This window comes from Suricata suricatta, chromosome 3 (genome assembly GCF_006229205.1).
Source record: "Suricata suricatta isolate VVHF042 chromosome 3, meerkat_22Aug2017_6uvM2_HiC, whole genome shotgun sequence".
Lineage (NCBI taxonomy): Eukaryota > Metazoa > Chordata > Mammalia > Carnivora > Herpestidae > Suricata > Suricata suricatta.
Window position 1 is genome coordinate 108,312,087 of NC_043702.1, and position 17,229 is coordinate 108,329,315.

Here is a 17,229-nt window from a genome sequence, read left to right on the forward strand (position 1 = left end):
GGGGGGTGGAGCCGCTGCGCTCGCAGGACCCGGGGCTTCTCCAGCTCCGCTCGCGACGTGCGCGCCGCGTCTCCCGGCCCCGCAGCCCTAGCAACCGAGCCGGCCGCAGGGGCGGGGGAGCCGGGCGGGAGGGGTGAGGACGCTCGGACTTGCGTGGCGGCCAGCACGGGGCGCCTCCTGGCGGGGGGAGGAGGGGGAACTTAACGCCCACCCGGCGGTCTCGGCCCTGCGCGCCCTAGGCTCAGAGAGCAGCGGTGGGAGGAGGTGCTGGGGGGCCGCCAGACTTCATAGGTATTGGCGCACCCAGGCAGTTGCAGGTAGGTCAAGGGTCTCTGATTCCCAATACCAAGAGCTGTCTTGGCCCCTACTTCAGAGGAGTAAATCCATCTCAGAAAGGTCAGGTAATTTGCTCACTCATAAAGTCGCCTAGAAATACAGGGATGGTGGAGTCAGAATTTGAACTCAGGACAGACTGAGGCATCATTCACCTGGAGGTGCTCCAGGAAGGTCCTGACTCAGGACTTCTTACTAACTCATCCCAGCAGCATTTGGGTCCTTTGGGAAAGCATCTGGCTTCTTCAGAGGCTTCTCCCCTTCCCCCCCAGCCCCACCCCCGGTTTTACTGAGGTATAACTGACAAAAATTGTATATATTTAAGATATATACAAGATGATCTTGATGTTTTGAAATAGGTATACATTGCGAAACAATCACCACAATCAGGCCAATTACCATATCTATCACCTCACACAGTTACCATTTGTGTGTGTGTGCGTGTGTGTGTGTGTGTGTGTGCGCATGTGGTGACACTTGAGATCTAACCACTTCACACATTTCAAGTATACAACACAGTATTTGTTAACCATGGTCACCATGCTGCACATTATATCTCCAGAATTTAGTCATCCTGCATAACAGAAACTTTGTATCTTTTGGCTGACATATCCCCATTTTCCCCTCCCCCAACTCCAGGCAATCACCATTCTACCTTCTGCTCCTGAGTTTGTTTGACTTTTAGATTACACATATAAGTAAGATCATAGACTTTTCATCTTTCTGTGTCTGACTTATTTCACCTAACATAATGTCCTTCAGTTCCATCCAGGATGTAACAAATGGTGGGCTTTCCTTTTTTAAGGCTAAATAATATTCCCCGGTATATATACATTTTACTTGTCCATTCATAACTCAATGAACACGTAGGTTGTTTCCAGGTCTTTACTACTGAATAATACTGCAATGAAGATGAGAGTACAGATATGTCTTCGAGATCCTGATCCCATTTTTGGGGGAACACCCATGAATAGGATCACTGAATCATATAATAATTCTATTTTAAATTTTTTCAAGAACTTCCATACTGGCTATACCGATCTACATTCCCACCAACAGTTTATAAAGGTTTTCTTTTCTGCACATTGTCACCAACACTTATCTTTTGTCTTTTTAATAATAACCACTCTAAGAGATGTGAGGTGATATCTCATAGTGATTTTGATTTGCATGGCCCTGATGATTAGCAATGTTGAACATCTGTCCATATACCTGTTGGCCATTTGTATACCTTCTTTTGAGAAATGTCTGTTCATGTCTTTTGTCCATTTTAAAAGTGGATAATTTGGGTTTTTTGCTACTGGGTTGTATGAGTTACTTACATATTTTTAATATCAGATATATGGTTTGTAAATATATTCTCCCATTCCACAGATTGCCTTTTCACTCTGTTGATGGTTTCCTTCAATGTACAGAAGCTTTTAGGCTTGGTGTAATCCCACTCATCTATTTTTCCTTTTGTTACCTGTGCTTTTGGCATCATACTCAAAAAAACCATTGCCCAGACCAGTGTTGAGAAGCATTCCCCTGTTTTCTTCTAGTAGTTTTATGGTTTCAAGTTTTTGGTTTAAGTCTTGAATCCATTTTGAGTTGGTTTTTGCATATTGTGTGAGATGAGGGCCCAGTTTCATTCTTCTGCATGTGGTTCAGCAGCTTTTTAAAAAAAAATCCTGTGTCAGCTATGCCTGAGTTTCAACTGCCTCCCAGACAAAGGCTGTAAATTTAGCCCTGTAGGCTTCAAAGCTCATTTGCAGGTGTCTATCATTCCATCCACAAAAATGTGCTCTGTCACAGTCACCGTGCCCCTCTCATGGATCAGAAGGATGCAGCCAAGGTGGCCAAGGAAACTTAAAAGCAGGTCAGAAAGACCTGCTGAGAGCTTTCCAGGCTCCATGCTTAACACTGTGCCTCCTGGGGCAGAAGGAGTCATGGAGCCTGTGCAGAGGCAGGCATTCACATGTGAGTGACTGTTTCTGTATATTTAGGTTTCTGAGTGTGTGTTAGGACTACATGCATGTGAGTACAGATGAGTGCACCTGTGGACACCACCATCCTGCTGAACACCCCAAGCAGGTGCCAGAATATATGTGTGCATGTGGGTACCCATGTGGGAGCCACAGGAGGGTTAGGATTATGCCCAGAGAGACTGACTGCCTCCCTCAGATCTAAAGGTTCTGTTCCCATCTGTCTGGTTGTGAGGGGAAAGCCATTTTTTCTGCTCCTCTTCAGTTCAGAAAATTAGGCTCAAGATTTGCTCCCTCAAGTTCTCAGGAGGATGGTGGGGTAACAGAAGGCATCAAAGCCTTCCAGCCACCCCAAATCCAGGGCTCCTCTGTAAGACTGTATGACACACCCTCTTGATAGTGTGTGGCTCAGAAGCCCTGACTTTGGGCCAGATGTGTCATGGTGGCCCTACGGTTCCAGAGACACTGGACAGTGAGGAAGAAGAAGGGCACAGAGGGCCGTTCTGGGAGTCCACTGGTCAGCACAGTGCTGAGGGCTGTGGGCCTACAGCACACGACCTGCTGTAGCAGGGGCATGTGTTAGGGCTTCAGCCATAGCTCAATTCTCGGACAAGACCTCTCTGTCTTCCCTGTAGCTGACCAGCCTGGGGCAGGAGAACCTCTGAAGCTGGGCCATGGCCAAGAATTAAGAGATGACCACTGTCTTTCCAGGTGGCACCCAGACTTTAGATCCTTGTGAACCGGAGTGAGTGATAGCAGGGAACACATTGGCAACATCCTTTTTGTGTATGTTTCTATGACCAAAAAAGCAAAGCCAGAAAAGCTTGAAAGCAAAGGCCTTGGCCCTTAAGGGGTTCAAACTGGATAGTTCCAAGCCAGGGAGGGGAGGGTAAGTGGAGGTGGTAGCAGGGGGTTGCAGGGAGCCACTGCCAGTGGCAGGGCTGGCAGAGAAATGAGGGTGGGTGGCAGGTGTTTGCACAGATGAGTGCCAAACCCCCAGCACTGTGACTGGGGAGGGATGAAGAAAACTGCTCTGGATGTGCTGGCCACCAGACAACTTGCATTCCTGGCCCAGGGCCTCATGCTACCCTATCTCATGGAAAGTTAAGTGCAGTTGTTGTCCAACAAAGGGATGCAAAAGGTGTCTGGGGCACTGACCAGTATCAGGCTCTTTCCTTGGGCTGGTGCAAGAAGGGGCACAAGAGCCAGGTAGGCCTTGGGATGGGTCTCCAGGGTCACAGACACTTGGGAAGACAGAAACACCTGGAGAAAAAATCAGACTGCTACTATCGAAGGGGAGGTCACAAGCTGGCCTGGTGTCCTGAGTGTCCTCTTAGTGTTCCACAAAAAGTTTCTGAGAGCTTGAGGAGAGCAAGACTGTCTTCTATCCTCAGGTGACCCTCTGGCCTGATAGGCCAGGACAGTACTGTCTCCTACCTGCTGTGCTGGCCCAATTATTAGTAGAGTTCCTATTATGCTCTAAGCCCCAGGTTAGAGGACAAGATTTATATGTCTCTCTGCCCTCTAGTTCACACTTTATCTCTTTTCAGCAGGAGGATCCAGGAACTGTCCTTGGCCCCCCCCCCCCCCCAGCCCTTCCTAGAGCAGGGACCTCAGGTGCTTGGAGCAGACCTGGATACAAGGCTCTCAGAGCCATGCAGGCAGTGGGCAGAAGTAAGAGGAAGACTTGGCTCCACACATGAGACCTCTGTTAATGCAGCCGTGACCTAGCCCCCAGGGGAGATGCAGCCATCCACAGCACAGTGGAGTGGGCATCAGCAGACCCCAGGCCTCTGGGCTAGGAGCCATGCCCTCCCCTCCTCTGGTCCCATGTCACAACTTGATGGGGGGAGGTAGGGATGGTGGGAATGAAAAGAGAACAATGTCTTCCAAAGATATCTCCTACTTTCAGCCTTCAACCCTAGAACAAAATCCTTGGGCTAAGGATACCCTCAGGCCTGACTCCAGCCCAACAAAGCAGGTTCAGAGCCTTATGAGGCACAGAAAGCCTGGGAAGAGGGTGAGGAATTGGGCAGACAGATCTAGGCCTCAGTCATGGGCATCTGGACAAGGTACCAGATGGGATGATGCTGAAAAAAGAAAGGAACACTTCTAGGCACTACAGTTAACTCATGTTGCAGAGTCGGGACAATCACGAGGCACAGGGCACAAAGGAGATGCAGGGAATACAGAATGAATATGATACTGTGTCCCCTTTCACTTTTGGCAGGGCAAAGACATGCACTGCCTGCTTCCACCCTTGACAGTTCCTATATATTCTGTATTCCAGGGCTTGGGATATTATCTGACATCAATTAAATACTCAGTAAATATGTCACATGCATGCAACATACACATACACACATCGCACTCATAACCTCCAAGTGCATGAGTTTGTGGGCCAAACTACTTGTGTTGTGTGTCCACTAACTTCTTCTGTACCCAGAATACCAAAATGCTTCACTATTCTCCCCTGTGTTTACTGCACTTTGGGATGGATGGTTTGAGCTCCCTTCTGCTTAGGAAACTGAGATGTGGCATCTCCTTCTGAGGTCAATACAAACAAAAAGAGTCACAATTTAGAACATGATACTCACATGTGTCTAAAAAGTACAAGTGAATATGTGATTTTAAAGCATGATAAATACTCTTTAGTATGAACTTTTCTCTGACATCTGTTGCTTCTATAATCTTTAAGTATGAAACTCATGCTGACCCTAGCAAATCAGCTTGCCATACATGTGAACCAGCAGTGAGTGCTAGTGTGTTCAGGGGATTCACAGTGGGACTTCACTGCTCTCGGAAGGCCAAGCGAACTAGCCTTATTGAAGAACCACATTTTATATCTCTTCAGTGTCTGATAAAGTGGGTCTCTTCAACGCTGCAAACAAATGGGTGCTGTCTTTCCTAAGTACCTTATCCACCTGGGTGCAGTGACCCTCCTACAGCTGCCTGTGGGGCACAGGTGGCACATCCACCCCACAAGAGGAAACTGAGGCCTTGAGGAGGGAATGACTTGCCACATGTCCTCCACTATCCAGGGCAGGACGGGCGGCAGATGCAGTGGTGTCAGCCTCCAACCCAAGCCCTGCCCTTCATGCTGTGTTGCCCTGAAAGGGGATTAGAGGGGAGGTGGGTCTCAGGAAGGAGAAGGGCCTGGTGGACACTAGCCAAGTCAGGAGCCCAGCCTCTAACTGGCATTAGCTGGCTGCATCACTGGAGAGGGGCTCCCCAGTCTGACCTGGCTGTCCTGCATGATGTGGCATGTCCTTCCCCACAGGGGCATGTCCAGGAAAGACAAGTGCCCTGAAGCACTGAGCATCACTACCCATCCACTCAGGAACCACAAATACCAAGAAAGACCTTTGAACCAAACAAGAAACAAACTCTAAGCAGTTAAAATAGGTGCGATCCAATTCACAGTCTAAATTACCTTCATTTTCCTCATTGAGGTGCCCTCTGGCAGAGCCTATTTGTTCGCTTAGAGCAGCCCTGGCTCTTAGCTTTCCTCATCCAAAGCATCTTAGAATAAAAAACTTGTCAAGGGCCCCCCAGAAGGTACTTCCTTACCAGCAGAAAGCTATGACAGACCAGAATTTTACCATGAGGTGGGAGACATGCAACTATGAAAAACAGACACAAGAACTCTAACTATGCAGCACTAATGGCCAATCAAATATCCCCACACCTCTTCAGAGTCTCTAAAAGCTTTATGTTAGTATTCCTTTTTTGCCATCATCCTCATTGCTGGGAATGTACTGAGAACCCACCACATGCCAGGTTATTTATATTATTTCAGTTAGTCCTTTTGTAAGCTCATGGCTCTCCTATTTTACAGTTAAGTGAACCAGCATTCAGAGGGTTAGCTGCTCAGAGCTCTATGACTGGTACTGGGCAGGGAGGAACTCCCATCCGGGTGTGGGAGGCCCCAAAGTCCGGACTCTCCCTGCCTACACCATGCTTCTCCCCATCAGGGCTGGGACCCAAGACTGAGGAGGGAAGCCTGAGACTTCAAGAAAAAGCAAAACCATCATCTGTGAATTCTGCTTAAGAAGACATGATTTTAGAACATCTTCCATTCAAAATAGCTTATGAGAAGCACTTAAAGAAAGGCTTTATGTATTGGAAAAACTAACTTATTTAACTTATTAGAATATGTATTCTTTAACAAATGGATCTTGAATAAAGCATTATTTAATGACTTTTAAATCATTTATTCAGAGCTGGGCCTGGGGAAAGAGTTCATCCACTATCAACAGTTTGTGTCCATCTGTCCAGTAGGTAATAAGGACAGCACACTCCTTGAGGGTTTCTGAGAAGCCCACCAGCCCATTCGCTCACTCAAACTGTAAATTGATTCCTTCCTGGGGTGCTGCAAGATCTTGGGTGGTCAGATTCTGGTTTTGATGAAGCAGAAATACATACTGGCTCATGATCAGGAAGAGAATATGGTGTTGTTATGGATGTGGGTTCTGGACCACATTATATATATTTAATACCCCCCACCCCAGAATCAAGTAAAAGAGAAGGGGTGAAAATAGGAGTATAAGTGAGAAAAAGAGAAGAGTCAAAGTCTCAAATTTTTCTCTATCCTTGGAAAATGCAAAAGGGGAACTTGGTATGAGAACCAGTTTTGCCTAGAGGAAGTTTGTCACTAATTTCTTCTACTTAGGTAGGAACAGAAAAAAAAATAATAACTTGCCCGCAGTTGTCACAGCAACCACAGTAAGTTTTGAGCTCTTGGAGTCAATAGGAAAGAAATCAATTTTCACTTGTCTCACTCCTCATTCTGTCCAGATAACTTCTTGGAGAGAAGGGGCTAAGCCCTGGCCTTCCTTCTACCAAGCAGAGTTCTTGCATCGGGATAGCTTAAATGGGTGATTGGGTATGATAGACCAGTACACTTACACCGTAGGTTCTGGGTCATGCCTGCCATTCCGGGTTCCCTGTAGGCCTGTGAGGGCAGAAGGTTGGGCCCTGTATTTAGGTAAGGTCTGCTGGTGGATACCACATCCCACAGGCTGAAACTGTCGTGTGCATGCTGGCGCCACAGCCATCTGCTTGGAACACAGAGCCTGTGGACATCTAAGTCTGTGTGAGCATGCTGGACTCACCCTGACAGCCAAGCCATCTGTCCCAGTCCCATCCCTTCACCCATGTAGCCCTGACCCTACCTCGTTGATGGCCAGCTGCTCACCACCCCCTCCAGGGTGGCTGTAGTGGTGGCTGGAGCTATGCAGGTCCTCATACAGGTCCTCCTCACTCCCCGCCTCGTCAGGACGGATGGTTGGGTCCAGAACTCCATCAGGTATAGCTGGAAGGAGAGACACCAACTGGCAAAGAGGAGCTGAGGAAGAGGGACAGGCAGAGAAGGAGATGAACTTTTTCAGGATAAATGCTCCTTTAAGAGGAGGGAGAAAGACCTAGAACTAGTTTCTCAAACCATTTTTGCTCCAAATACATTATTTAATTGAAAGAGGACACTGGTTGCCTATCAGCCCATCACTGTCAATCACCTACCATTCAATCCCCACCAACTCCGTAAACAAGGAAGCTCAATATCTGCCAGAACATGGCACTCAAGAGCCCCTCCAGCTGAGCCAATGTGCCAGGTATGGTAGAAGGCCCTTAAGAATAATGCTATCAGTTTATTATAAAACATATGTACATCCAAATAAATATATGGTATATACATTTAAATATAGTTAGAAAATTAATAAAATGAACTCCCATAGTACTTACTCTGCTTAAGAAAAACACCAGAGTCTGAGAATTCAACCACTTGTATGCACTACTCCAATCACATTCCCCTCTCTTCTCTTTCCTTTAGAGCTATCCAATATTTCAAAGTTATATAAATAATACCCATGCTGTGTTTAGCATTTATTTCTGTCAAGTTTTGCATGGTTTGACCTTACATAAACGGGACCATCCAGTAGCTTTCCTTTGGCTGTCTGATTTCTTTTTTTCTCTCTTTCTTTCTTTCTTTCTTTCTTTCTTTCTTTCTTTCTTTCTTTCTTTCTTTCTTTCTTTCTTTCTTCTTTCTTTCTTCTTTCTTTCTCTCTCTCTCTTTCTTTCTCTCTCTCTTTCTTTCTTTCTTTCTTTCTCTTTCTTTCTTTTTCTTTCTTTCTTTTCCTTCCTTCCTCCCCTCCCCTCCCCTCCCCTCCCCTCCTCTCCCTCCCTCCCTCCTTTCTTTCTTTCTTTCTTTCTTTCTTTCTTTCTTTCTTTCTTTCTTTCTTCTTTCTTCTTTCTTCTTCCTTCTTTTTTTTAACTCAACGGCTTTTTTTGGGGGGGGTTATGCAACAGTCTTTTTACTGATGCACAGTCTTGCATTTTATGACTATGTCAAATTTTACATATCCACTGAACTGCTGGAGAGCACTGGGTGCTTTTCTGTGTTGTTGCCAGTGTGAATGGTGGCATGGCAAACATACCTACAAACCTAGGCACAGGTCTCAGAGCTTCACCGTGGACAGTGTTTCTTAATTCCTTTTCATTATTAACCCCTAAAGAGCCTTTTATACTCTAATCATCCTAATCATCTCAATGAAAATTTAATACCACAAATATACCACATTTATTATGTTCTGTGGGCTCTTTGGAAGGCCACAAACTATCATAATACCTAAGATTTTTGCCCCTTTGGTAAAATTATTACCCTGGTGTGAATTCATGCTCTAGGGGGCAGGTGCCCAGGTATGGCATTCCTGGGTCGTAGGTATGCCAAACTGTTTCCCAAAGCTATTTTATCAGTTAAGACCTCTGACAGTGTTTATGAATGTTCCCATCACTCTGAGGACTGGCATTGTCAGGCATTGTTGACAGGCTGATGGGTATGGAATGGTGTCTTACTGTGGTTTGAATTTACCTGTCTCTGATCACTAATGAGGTAAACACCTTATCTACGCTTATGGGTCACTAGTATCTCTTTTCATATGAAATATCTATGTCAACTGACCTTGTTGGTCTTTAATGTAATCATTACTGTAAAAACATCTATTTCTATGTATGTATATACACTGCCTCCATTCTCCATACTAAATCTTTGTCACCCACAGGTATCACAAGTACAGTCTCCCCCTTTGTGGTTTGTCTTGTCTCTTTAAGTTGCTTTTGATGTACAAAAGTTCTTAATTTTCATATAGACAAATTTACCAATCTTGTCCTTTATGATTTATATTTTTTGTATTTAGGAAACTGTTCCCTACCTCAAAGTTACAAAGATATTTTCCTACGTTATCCTTCAATGTTTTATAGTGGGTTTTTTTTCAGTAGTTTTCATGCCCAGTGTGGAGCCTAATGTGGGGGTTGAACTCATGACCCTGAGATCAAAACCTGAGCTGAGATCAAGAGTCAGATGCTTAACTGACTGAGCCACCCAGGTGTGCCCTATAGTTTTTCTTTTGACATTAAGTTTTTATTGCACTTGGAAATATATTTGTGTATTGTATATTGTGTATTGTGTGAATTGGAATCTGCAGTACTGTGATTTATAATAAATATATATTTGGTCTTCCACCGGATCCAGGCAAAGAGCTCCTAAAACCCTTGGGCTATCCAGTGATAAGAGAGAGAAAGATTTTTTGTTATGTTAATGATGACTTCTAGAAAGCCTCTAGGTAACCTAGGGATGGGGCTGGTTGCCAGGGGAAACAACCCAGAGATTAGAGATTTAGAGCTTTTAGTCCACCCCCCAACCTACTTCTGGGGAGGGGAGGATGGGTTGGAAGTTGAGTCAAAAGCCAATGGCCAGTGATTTAGCCAATCATGCCTACATAATGAAGCCTCTATAAAAACCCAAGGGACAGTGTTTGGAGAGCTTTGGGGTTGGTGAACACACGGAGAGCTGGGGAGAGTGGTGCACCTGGAGAGAGCATGCCAGCTCTGTGATTTTTCTTGCATAACTTGCCTGTACATCTCTTTCATCTGGTTGTTCCTGAGTTATATCTTTTTTATAATAAATCAGTAATCTAGTCAGTAAAATGTTTCTCTGAGTTCTGTGAGCTGCTCTAGCAAATTACTTGGACACAAGGTGGGGGTCAGTTGGAACCTCCAATCTATAGTCTGTTGGTCAGAAGCACCTGGAGTTTGTGAGCAGTGTCTGAAGTGGGAGATGAAGGGCAGTCTTACAGGACCAAACCCTATTAATCTGTGGGATCTGATGCTATCTCCAGGGGGAGAGTGTGAGAGTTGACTTGAATTATAGGATACCCCGCTGGTGTCTGAGAAATGCTTGGTGGTGGGAACACACATGATATTGGGGTCCAGAACCTTTAGAATCCAATTTCATTTTTTCTGTAAGAATAAGCAATTGTCTTCGCACCATTTAAGGAATAGATAGTCCTTTCCTATGGATCCACAATGTCTGTTCTGTCCTTAAATCAAGTTGCTGACTCTATTCTTGTGGAAGGCAGAGTAATGGGCCCCAAAAGATGTTAAAATCCTAATCCCTGGAGCCCATGAATATGTTATTTTACATGACAAAGAGGAATTAAGGTTGCAGATGGAATTAAGTCTGCAAATCAGCTGACCCCAAAATAGGGAGATTATCCCGGATTACCTGGGTAAGCCAAAGATGTGAAAATATTAACTTTCAAGACTCACCTCAAGCATTACCTCCTCTGTTCGAGTCTTATATGACACCATCACTCCAAGGACTGACATCAGCTTCTATCTCACTCCCGAGGTGCTTTGTACAGACAATGGTTATGGCATTTATTAAACATCCCCTATATATTGCATTGTCTGACTGTCTCTCCCAAAGGCAGTAACCATGCCTTATTCATTGATGTAGACTTCTGTAAGTGTTAAAGAAATGAATGAGTAGACAGATGGGTGGGAGAGTGGTGTACAGAGGAATGACAGAACAGATGAATAAAAAGTGGAGAGATGAATAAATGAACACCGGGAGGCCTGGAGGAGAAACAGTTGAAGGCAGAGCCTATGAGGCCTGGCAGAACCAAAACCAGGAATACAGTTAAAGCTTCATACACGTGGCTGAATATGGAGACAGAAGCACGTGACTTGATGAGAGCAACCCCCTGTCCCTGGAACTGGCCTGAGAAGCCCCCTGCTCTAGCCTGGCAACAATGGCCTGAGCCCAGTCTGGGGTCAGGAGCTAATGGCTCTGCCACTGACCTACACAGTCAAGAGTACCAAGGAGCCCTCATCATTTTTATTTCATTTATGTTTTTAAATCGTTTTATAATGGAAAGTTTGAAATATGTACAAAGAGAGAGATGACAGTGTAATGAACCTTGTACACCCATCATCCAGCTTCAACAATTCTCAACATAAGGGCAATCTGGCTTCATCATCTATATCTCCTCTCCACAGATCCAGGATATGACATAATTCCATCTGTAAACACTGTAGTATATACTTATAAGAGATAGGACTCTGTCTTTATTTTTAAAAAAGTACCTACAATACACATTTAAAACAAACTGTACCCATCAAAGATTGTCTGAGTGGCATATCTTCTCCTCTACAGCATTAAAACACCTTTTAATTTTGAAATAACCATAAAGTATAGGGAATTTTATAGTATAGTATAGTAGAATCATATAGCAGTAATCACACAGTGATTATAGCTTATGGAATTCTAATATTTTCACAGCCAGGAAAATGACCTTGGTACAACATGTGTTTATGATTCTAAGTCATTTTATTACCTGTGTATGTTTTATAACCACAGCAACCAGTATGTAGGCTTGGGTGTTGGCTTTTTTCACTCAGCCAAAGGCCCTTGAGATCCATCCAAGTTGCTTGTATTTAAACCTCATTTTTTTTTTAAATCACTTACTAGTATTCCATGCAATGGGTGTACGGGTTTGTTTAACCATTCAGCTCACTGACGGACATCCAAGTGATTTCCAATTTTACACTGCTACAAATAAAGGTACTATGAACATTTGTGCACAAGTTTTCATTTCTTTGGGATAAATGTAATTGCCCAGGAGTGTAATTGCCAAGTCATGTGGCAGAGCTCAAGGCAAGGTTCAATCTCATGAACGATGAGATCATGACCTGAACTGAAATTGAGTCAGACATTCAACTGACTGAGCCACCCAGGTGCCCCAAATGTTTAGTTTTTTAAGAAACTGCCAAACTAATTTCCAGAGTAGTGGTACCATTTTCCAGAGTAGTGGTACCATTTTACATTCTCACCAGCAATGTATATTTCTCAAGAATCCTTACCTGAATTTGGTATTGTCACAATCTTATATCTTAGATACTCTGATAGGTGTACAGAGATATTGCATCACTGTCTTAACTTGCATTTCCCAAAGGGCAGGTGCTGTTGAACATTTTTTCATGTGCTTATCTGTCATCCATATATCTTTAATAGTGCAGTATTCCTTCAGTTTTTTTTTTTGCCTCTTTCCTAATTAGACTGTTTATTGCTTTAAAGTTGATATTAAAAACTTCTTTAAAATACACTTTTTTTATTAAGTAAACTCTGCCCTCAACATGGGGCTCCAACTTATGATCCCAAAATAAAGAGTCATGTGCTTTCCCAACTGTACCAGTCAGGTACCCCTGAAAATCCTTTTTTTAAAAAAATTTTTTACTTTTAAATTATATATTTAAAAAATATTTTATTTTTATTTTATTTTTAAAGTTTATTTATTTTGACAGAGAGAGAGAGAGTACATGTGGAGGAGGCTCTGCACTATCAGGGTGAGGTCTGATGCAGGGCTCAAACTCATAAACTGTAAGATCATGACCTGAGTCAAAGTCAAATGCTTAACCCACTGAGCCACCCAAGCTCCCCCAAAGATTTTATTTTTAAATAATCTCTACACACAACATGGGACTTGAACTCACAACCCTAAGATCAAGAGTTGCATGCTCTACTGACTGAACCAGTCAGGTAGCCCTGAAAATTCTTTAGATGTAAGTCCTTTGTCAGATATGTGATTTGCAAATATTTCCTCTTAGTCTGCAGCTTATTTTTTCATCCTCTTAAATAAAGGTTTTCAGGAGGAAAAATTTTTAATTTTGATAAAGTTCAACTCATTGATTTTTCCTTTAATGGGTCATGCTTTTGGAATCATGTTGCAAGAGCTCATCACAAACCCTAGTCCAAAAGATTTTCACTTGTTTTCTTCTAAAAGCCTTTTACCTTTTATATGTAAATCTATGATCCATTTTGAGTTGTTTTGTTTTGTTTTGTTGTCAACTATTGTATACCTAGATAAGCTAGATGATATGGACTAATTCTTAGGAACACACACTTAACAAAACAGACACAAGAAGAAACAAAAAATCTGAATATACCTAAAATTAGTAAGGAGATTGAAGCAGTAATCAAAAACTACCCTAAAAAGAAAAGTTGAAGATTAGATGGCTTCCCTAGTGAATTCTACCAAACATGTGAATAAGAATTAGCATCAGGGGTGCCTGGGTGACTCAGTTGGTTAAATGTTTGACTTCAGCTCAGGTCATGATCTCATGAACCGTGGGATTGAGCCCTTCATCTGGCTCTGCACGGACAGCTCAGAGCCTGGAGCCTGCTTAGAATTCTCTCTCCTCTCTCTGCCCCTCCTCTGCTCATGTGTGTATGCTCTCTCTCTCTCTCAAAATAAATAAACATTAAAAAAGGAAATAATAAAAATACTTAGGAATAAGTTTAACCAAGAAGGCAAAAGATGTGTATGCTGAAAATTACAAAACACTGATGAAAGATATTACAAAAAAATCTAATAAATGGAAAGACTTTAGAACAATCAACCAGATAATAGAGTTCCCATGTACCCCACACCCAGTTTCCCTTATTATTAAGATCTTGAGCAACCTTACTTACAATGAGTGAACCAATACTGATACATTATTATCAACTAAAGTCCATACTCTCTTCAGCTTTTCCTCAGTGTTTCCTTAATATCCTTTTCCTGTTCCAGGACCCCATATCACATTTAGTGATCTCCTCAGCTGAAGATTTTATTTAGGTTGCAAAAAGGCTCACTTACTTAAGCTTCTGAGAGTTTTGTTCATTTGGCAAATAAACTTTATGGCATCTACAGAACTAAATCTGAAACCACTCTGTCCCAGAAGTCCTGCTTGCAGGGTTTTATCATAGTAAAGACCCGGAACTTCTCTTGTCCTTGTTAGTCTCCTGTCCTTTTATGGAGGGAGAAAATATAAATTTCTGAACACTTAGAATGTGCTGGCTGCTTTACACATCAGATTTAAGCCTACCTATGAGATGGGTAATATTAGACACATTACATAGATAAAGACTTGAGGTCCCTGGAAGTTAAGATCCTTGTGAAGGTCTCACAGACAGCTAGCAGCAAAGGCAGGATAAAATTTGCCCAAATGCCCACACTCTTCCCTGAACCTTTTGAGGGCTTCCTTGCTGTCCTGCATTCATGAGCACACAGCACATTGCTTCCCCCTGGCCTTCTTGTGGATCAACCACCCTCCTGCACCTGGCTGCTTGGTGCCATGTTTCCCTATTACTCAAAGAATTAAGTACCTGGGAAATCAAATAGGCTTTGTGATCACAATTAATTCAAAAGCAACTACATTAAAAATGTGACATATTCTTTAGCAAGAAGTGAAGTGTGGTTTTCGACATATGACAATTTTATGTTAGGCAAATATGAAGTGCAAAGGATGTCAATAACTGTTCCTCTAAGTTTAGACTTACAAAATTTACATAATGACTCTGATTTTGTATTTAATATAACCAGGACAAAATATAATATTCTAGATCATAGACTTTTGGAGTATAAACCCAAAGATGGCAATATCTTTCACCAAATTTTTAGTAAAGTTTTAGTGAATCAATATAATACACTACTCTGTAATATAATAAAATGCTGTCACATGCTTTACTGAAAATTTTCATTTTTACCTCAATACCCAGCGATGCAATAGAATCATATCATATATTACTATAATTATAAATTTCACTGCAAAAAATTAAGTACCAAATAAAATATCATGATTGTTTATGGTAGATTATAGCTGAGCCAGTTATTTTAAATAAATTGAGCCTTTAAAATGATGCAACTTCCTTCTTTTAGTTTTAAGCTGCTTAAGTTAAACGCAACAGCACAATCTCATGTTATCTAAAAGGTGTTTCTGCACATTTAAAGAAGACTTAATGGCAATCTTTCTCAAACTCTTCGAAATAACTGAAGTAGTGGGAACACTTCCAAACTCATTTTATGAGTCCATAGTTACCCTGATGCCAAAGCAAGACCAAGACAAAACATGAAAAGAAAACTGTAGACCAATAGCCCTAATTAGTATTGATGTAAAAGTCATCAACAAAATGCTATCAAACAATATTAAACAGCACATTAGAAGAATCATACACCACGAGCAAGTAGGATTTATCCCTGGGATGCAATGCAAGATTGGTTCAACATATGATCATCAATGAATGTGATACACCACATTAACAACAACAACAAAAAAAGGATAAAAATCACATAATCATTTCAAGAGATGAAGAAAAAGTATTTGACAAAATTCAACACCCTGTCATGTTAAAAAAAGATCTCAACAAACTAGGAATAGAAGTACCTCCACATAATAAAGGCCACGTATAAAAGTTCCACAGCTGACATGGTAATCAATGGTAAAAACATGAAAAATTTTCCTCTAACATCAGGAATAAAACAAAGATTGCCCACTCTCACCACTTCTATTCAACACAGTACTGGGAGTTCTAGCCAGAGTAATTAGGGGAAAAAAGTCATCCAAATTGGAAAGGAGGTACAGTTTTTCCTGCTTGCAGATGACATTATCTAATATTTAGAAAACCCTAAAGACTCTTTTAGAAAAGCTGTCAGAAATAATAAGTGAATTCAGTGAAGGATGGATATACAAAATCAAGATATAAAAATCAGTTGTGGTTTTTATACACTAACAAATACTATCTGGAAAAAAAGGAAAACAATTTTATTTGAAATAGCACCAAAAGAATAAAGTACTTAGAGATGAGCCTAAGGAGATGAAAGACTTGTCTACTGAAAACTACAAAACACTGAATAAAGAAGTTAAAGAAGACAAAAACAAATGGAAAGACGACCTGTGTTCATGGATTGGAACACTTAATATTACTGAAATGTTCATACTACTCACAATGATCTATAGATCAATGTAATCTCTATCAAAATCCAAGAGGTATTATGTAATTTATATGGAAACACAAAGGACCACAAATAGCTAAATCAGTCCTGAGAAAGAAGAGCAAAGCTGGAAGCATCACACTTCTTGATTTTAAACTATAATAGATTATAAAACTATACTACAGCAATTAAAACAATATGGTAGTCTATATAGACTAATGTAGCAGAACAGGAAACCTGGAAATACACCCATGCATATATGGTAAGTTGAGCTTTGACAAGGATGCCAAGAATACACAATGATGAAAAGGCAGTCTCCTCAACAGATGGGGTTGGGAAATTGAACCTTTATCTTATACCTCACACAAAGGTGAACTCAAAATGGATTAAAGACTTAGATGTAGGTCCTGAAACTGTAAAAGAAGAAAACACAGGGGAAAAGCTTATGGCATTTGTATTGGCAATGATTTAATGACTATGAATAAGGCAACAAAAACAAAAATAAGCAAGTGGGATTATATCAAATTAAGAAGCTACTTCTCAGCAAAGCAAACAATTAACAAGGTGAAAAGGTAACCTATAGAATGGGAAATAGTATTTGCAAATCATGTATCTGATAAGAAGTTAATTTCCAAAGGAACTCTTAGAACTCAATGGCAGAAAAACTAAATAACCCAATTAAAAAATGGGATAAAGACCTGAATAGATGTCTTTCCAAAAAAGATACACAAATGGCCAACATTTGTAATAAAAAAGATGCTCAACATCACTAATTATCAGAGAAATACAGATCAAAACCACTGTCAGATATTAATTCAACCTGTCAGGATGGCTAATATTAA

General features: G+C 41.7%; 1 protein-coding gene and 1 long non-coding RNA gene across 5 annotated transcripts in view; one reads left to right on the top strand and one right to left on the bottom strand.

Annotated features, from left to right (window-relative positions):
• ARHGEF4 (Rho guanine nucleotide exchange factor 4) overlaps positions 1-17,229 on the bottom strand; it is a 192,963-nt gene that overhangs the window by 13,794 nt on the left and 161,940 nt on the right. For 3 of the 4 annotated variants that reach the window (XM_029934811.1, XM_029934812.1, XM_029934814.1), the window contains one exon: positions 7,472-7,611. In XM_029934811.1, coding sequence (XP_029790671.1) covers positions 7,472-7,611 — 140 coding nt within the window. Of the gene's footprint in view, positions 1-7,471; positions 7,645-17,229 lie in introns of all 4 variants that reach the window. The other variant, XM_029934813.1, reaches the window with a different exon arrangement.
• Positions 151-6,499, top strand: LOC115287955. The gene is made up of 2 exons (XR_003906742.1): positions 151-317; positions 6,272-6,499. It is a non-coding gene; the product is annotated as an uncharacterized LOC115287955 (long non-coding RNA).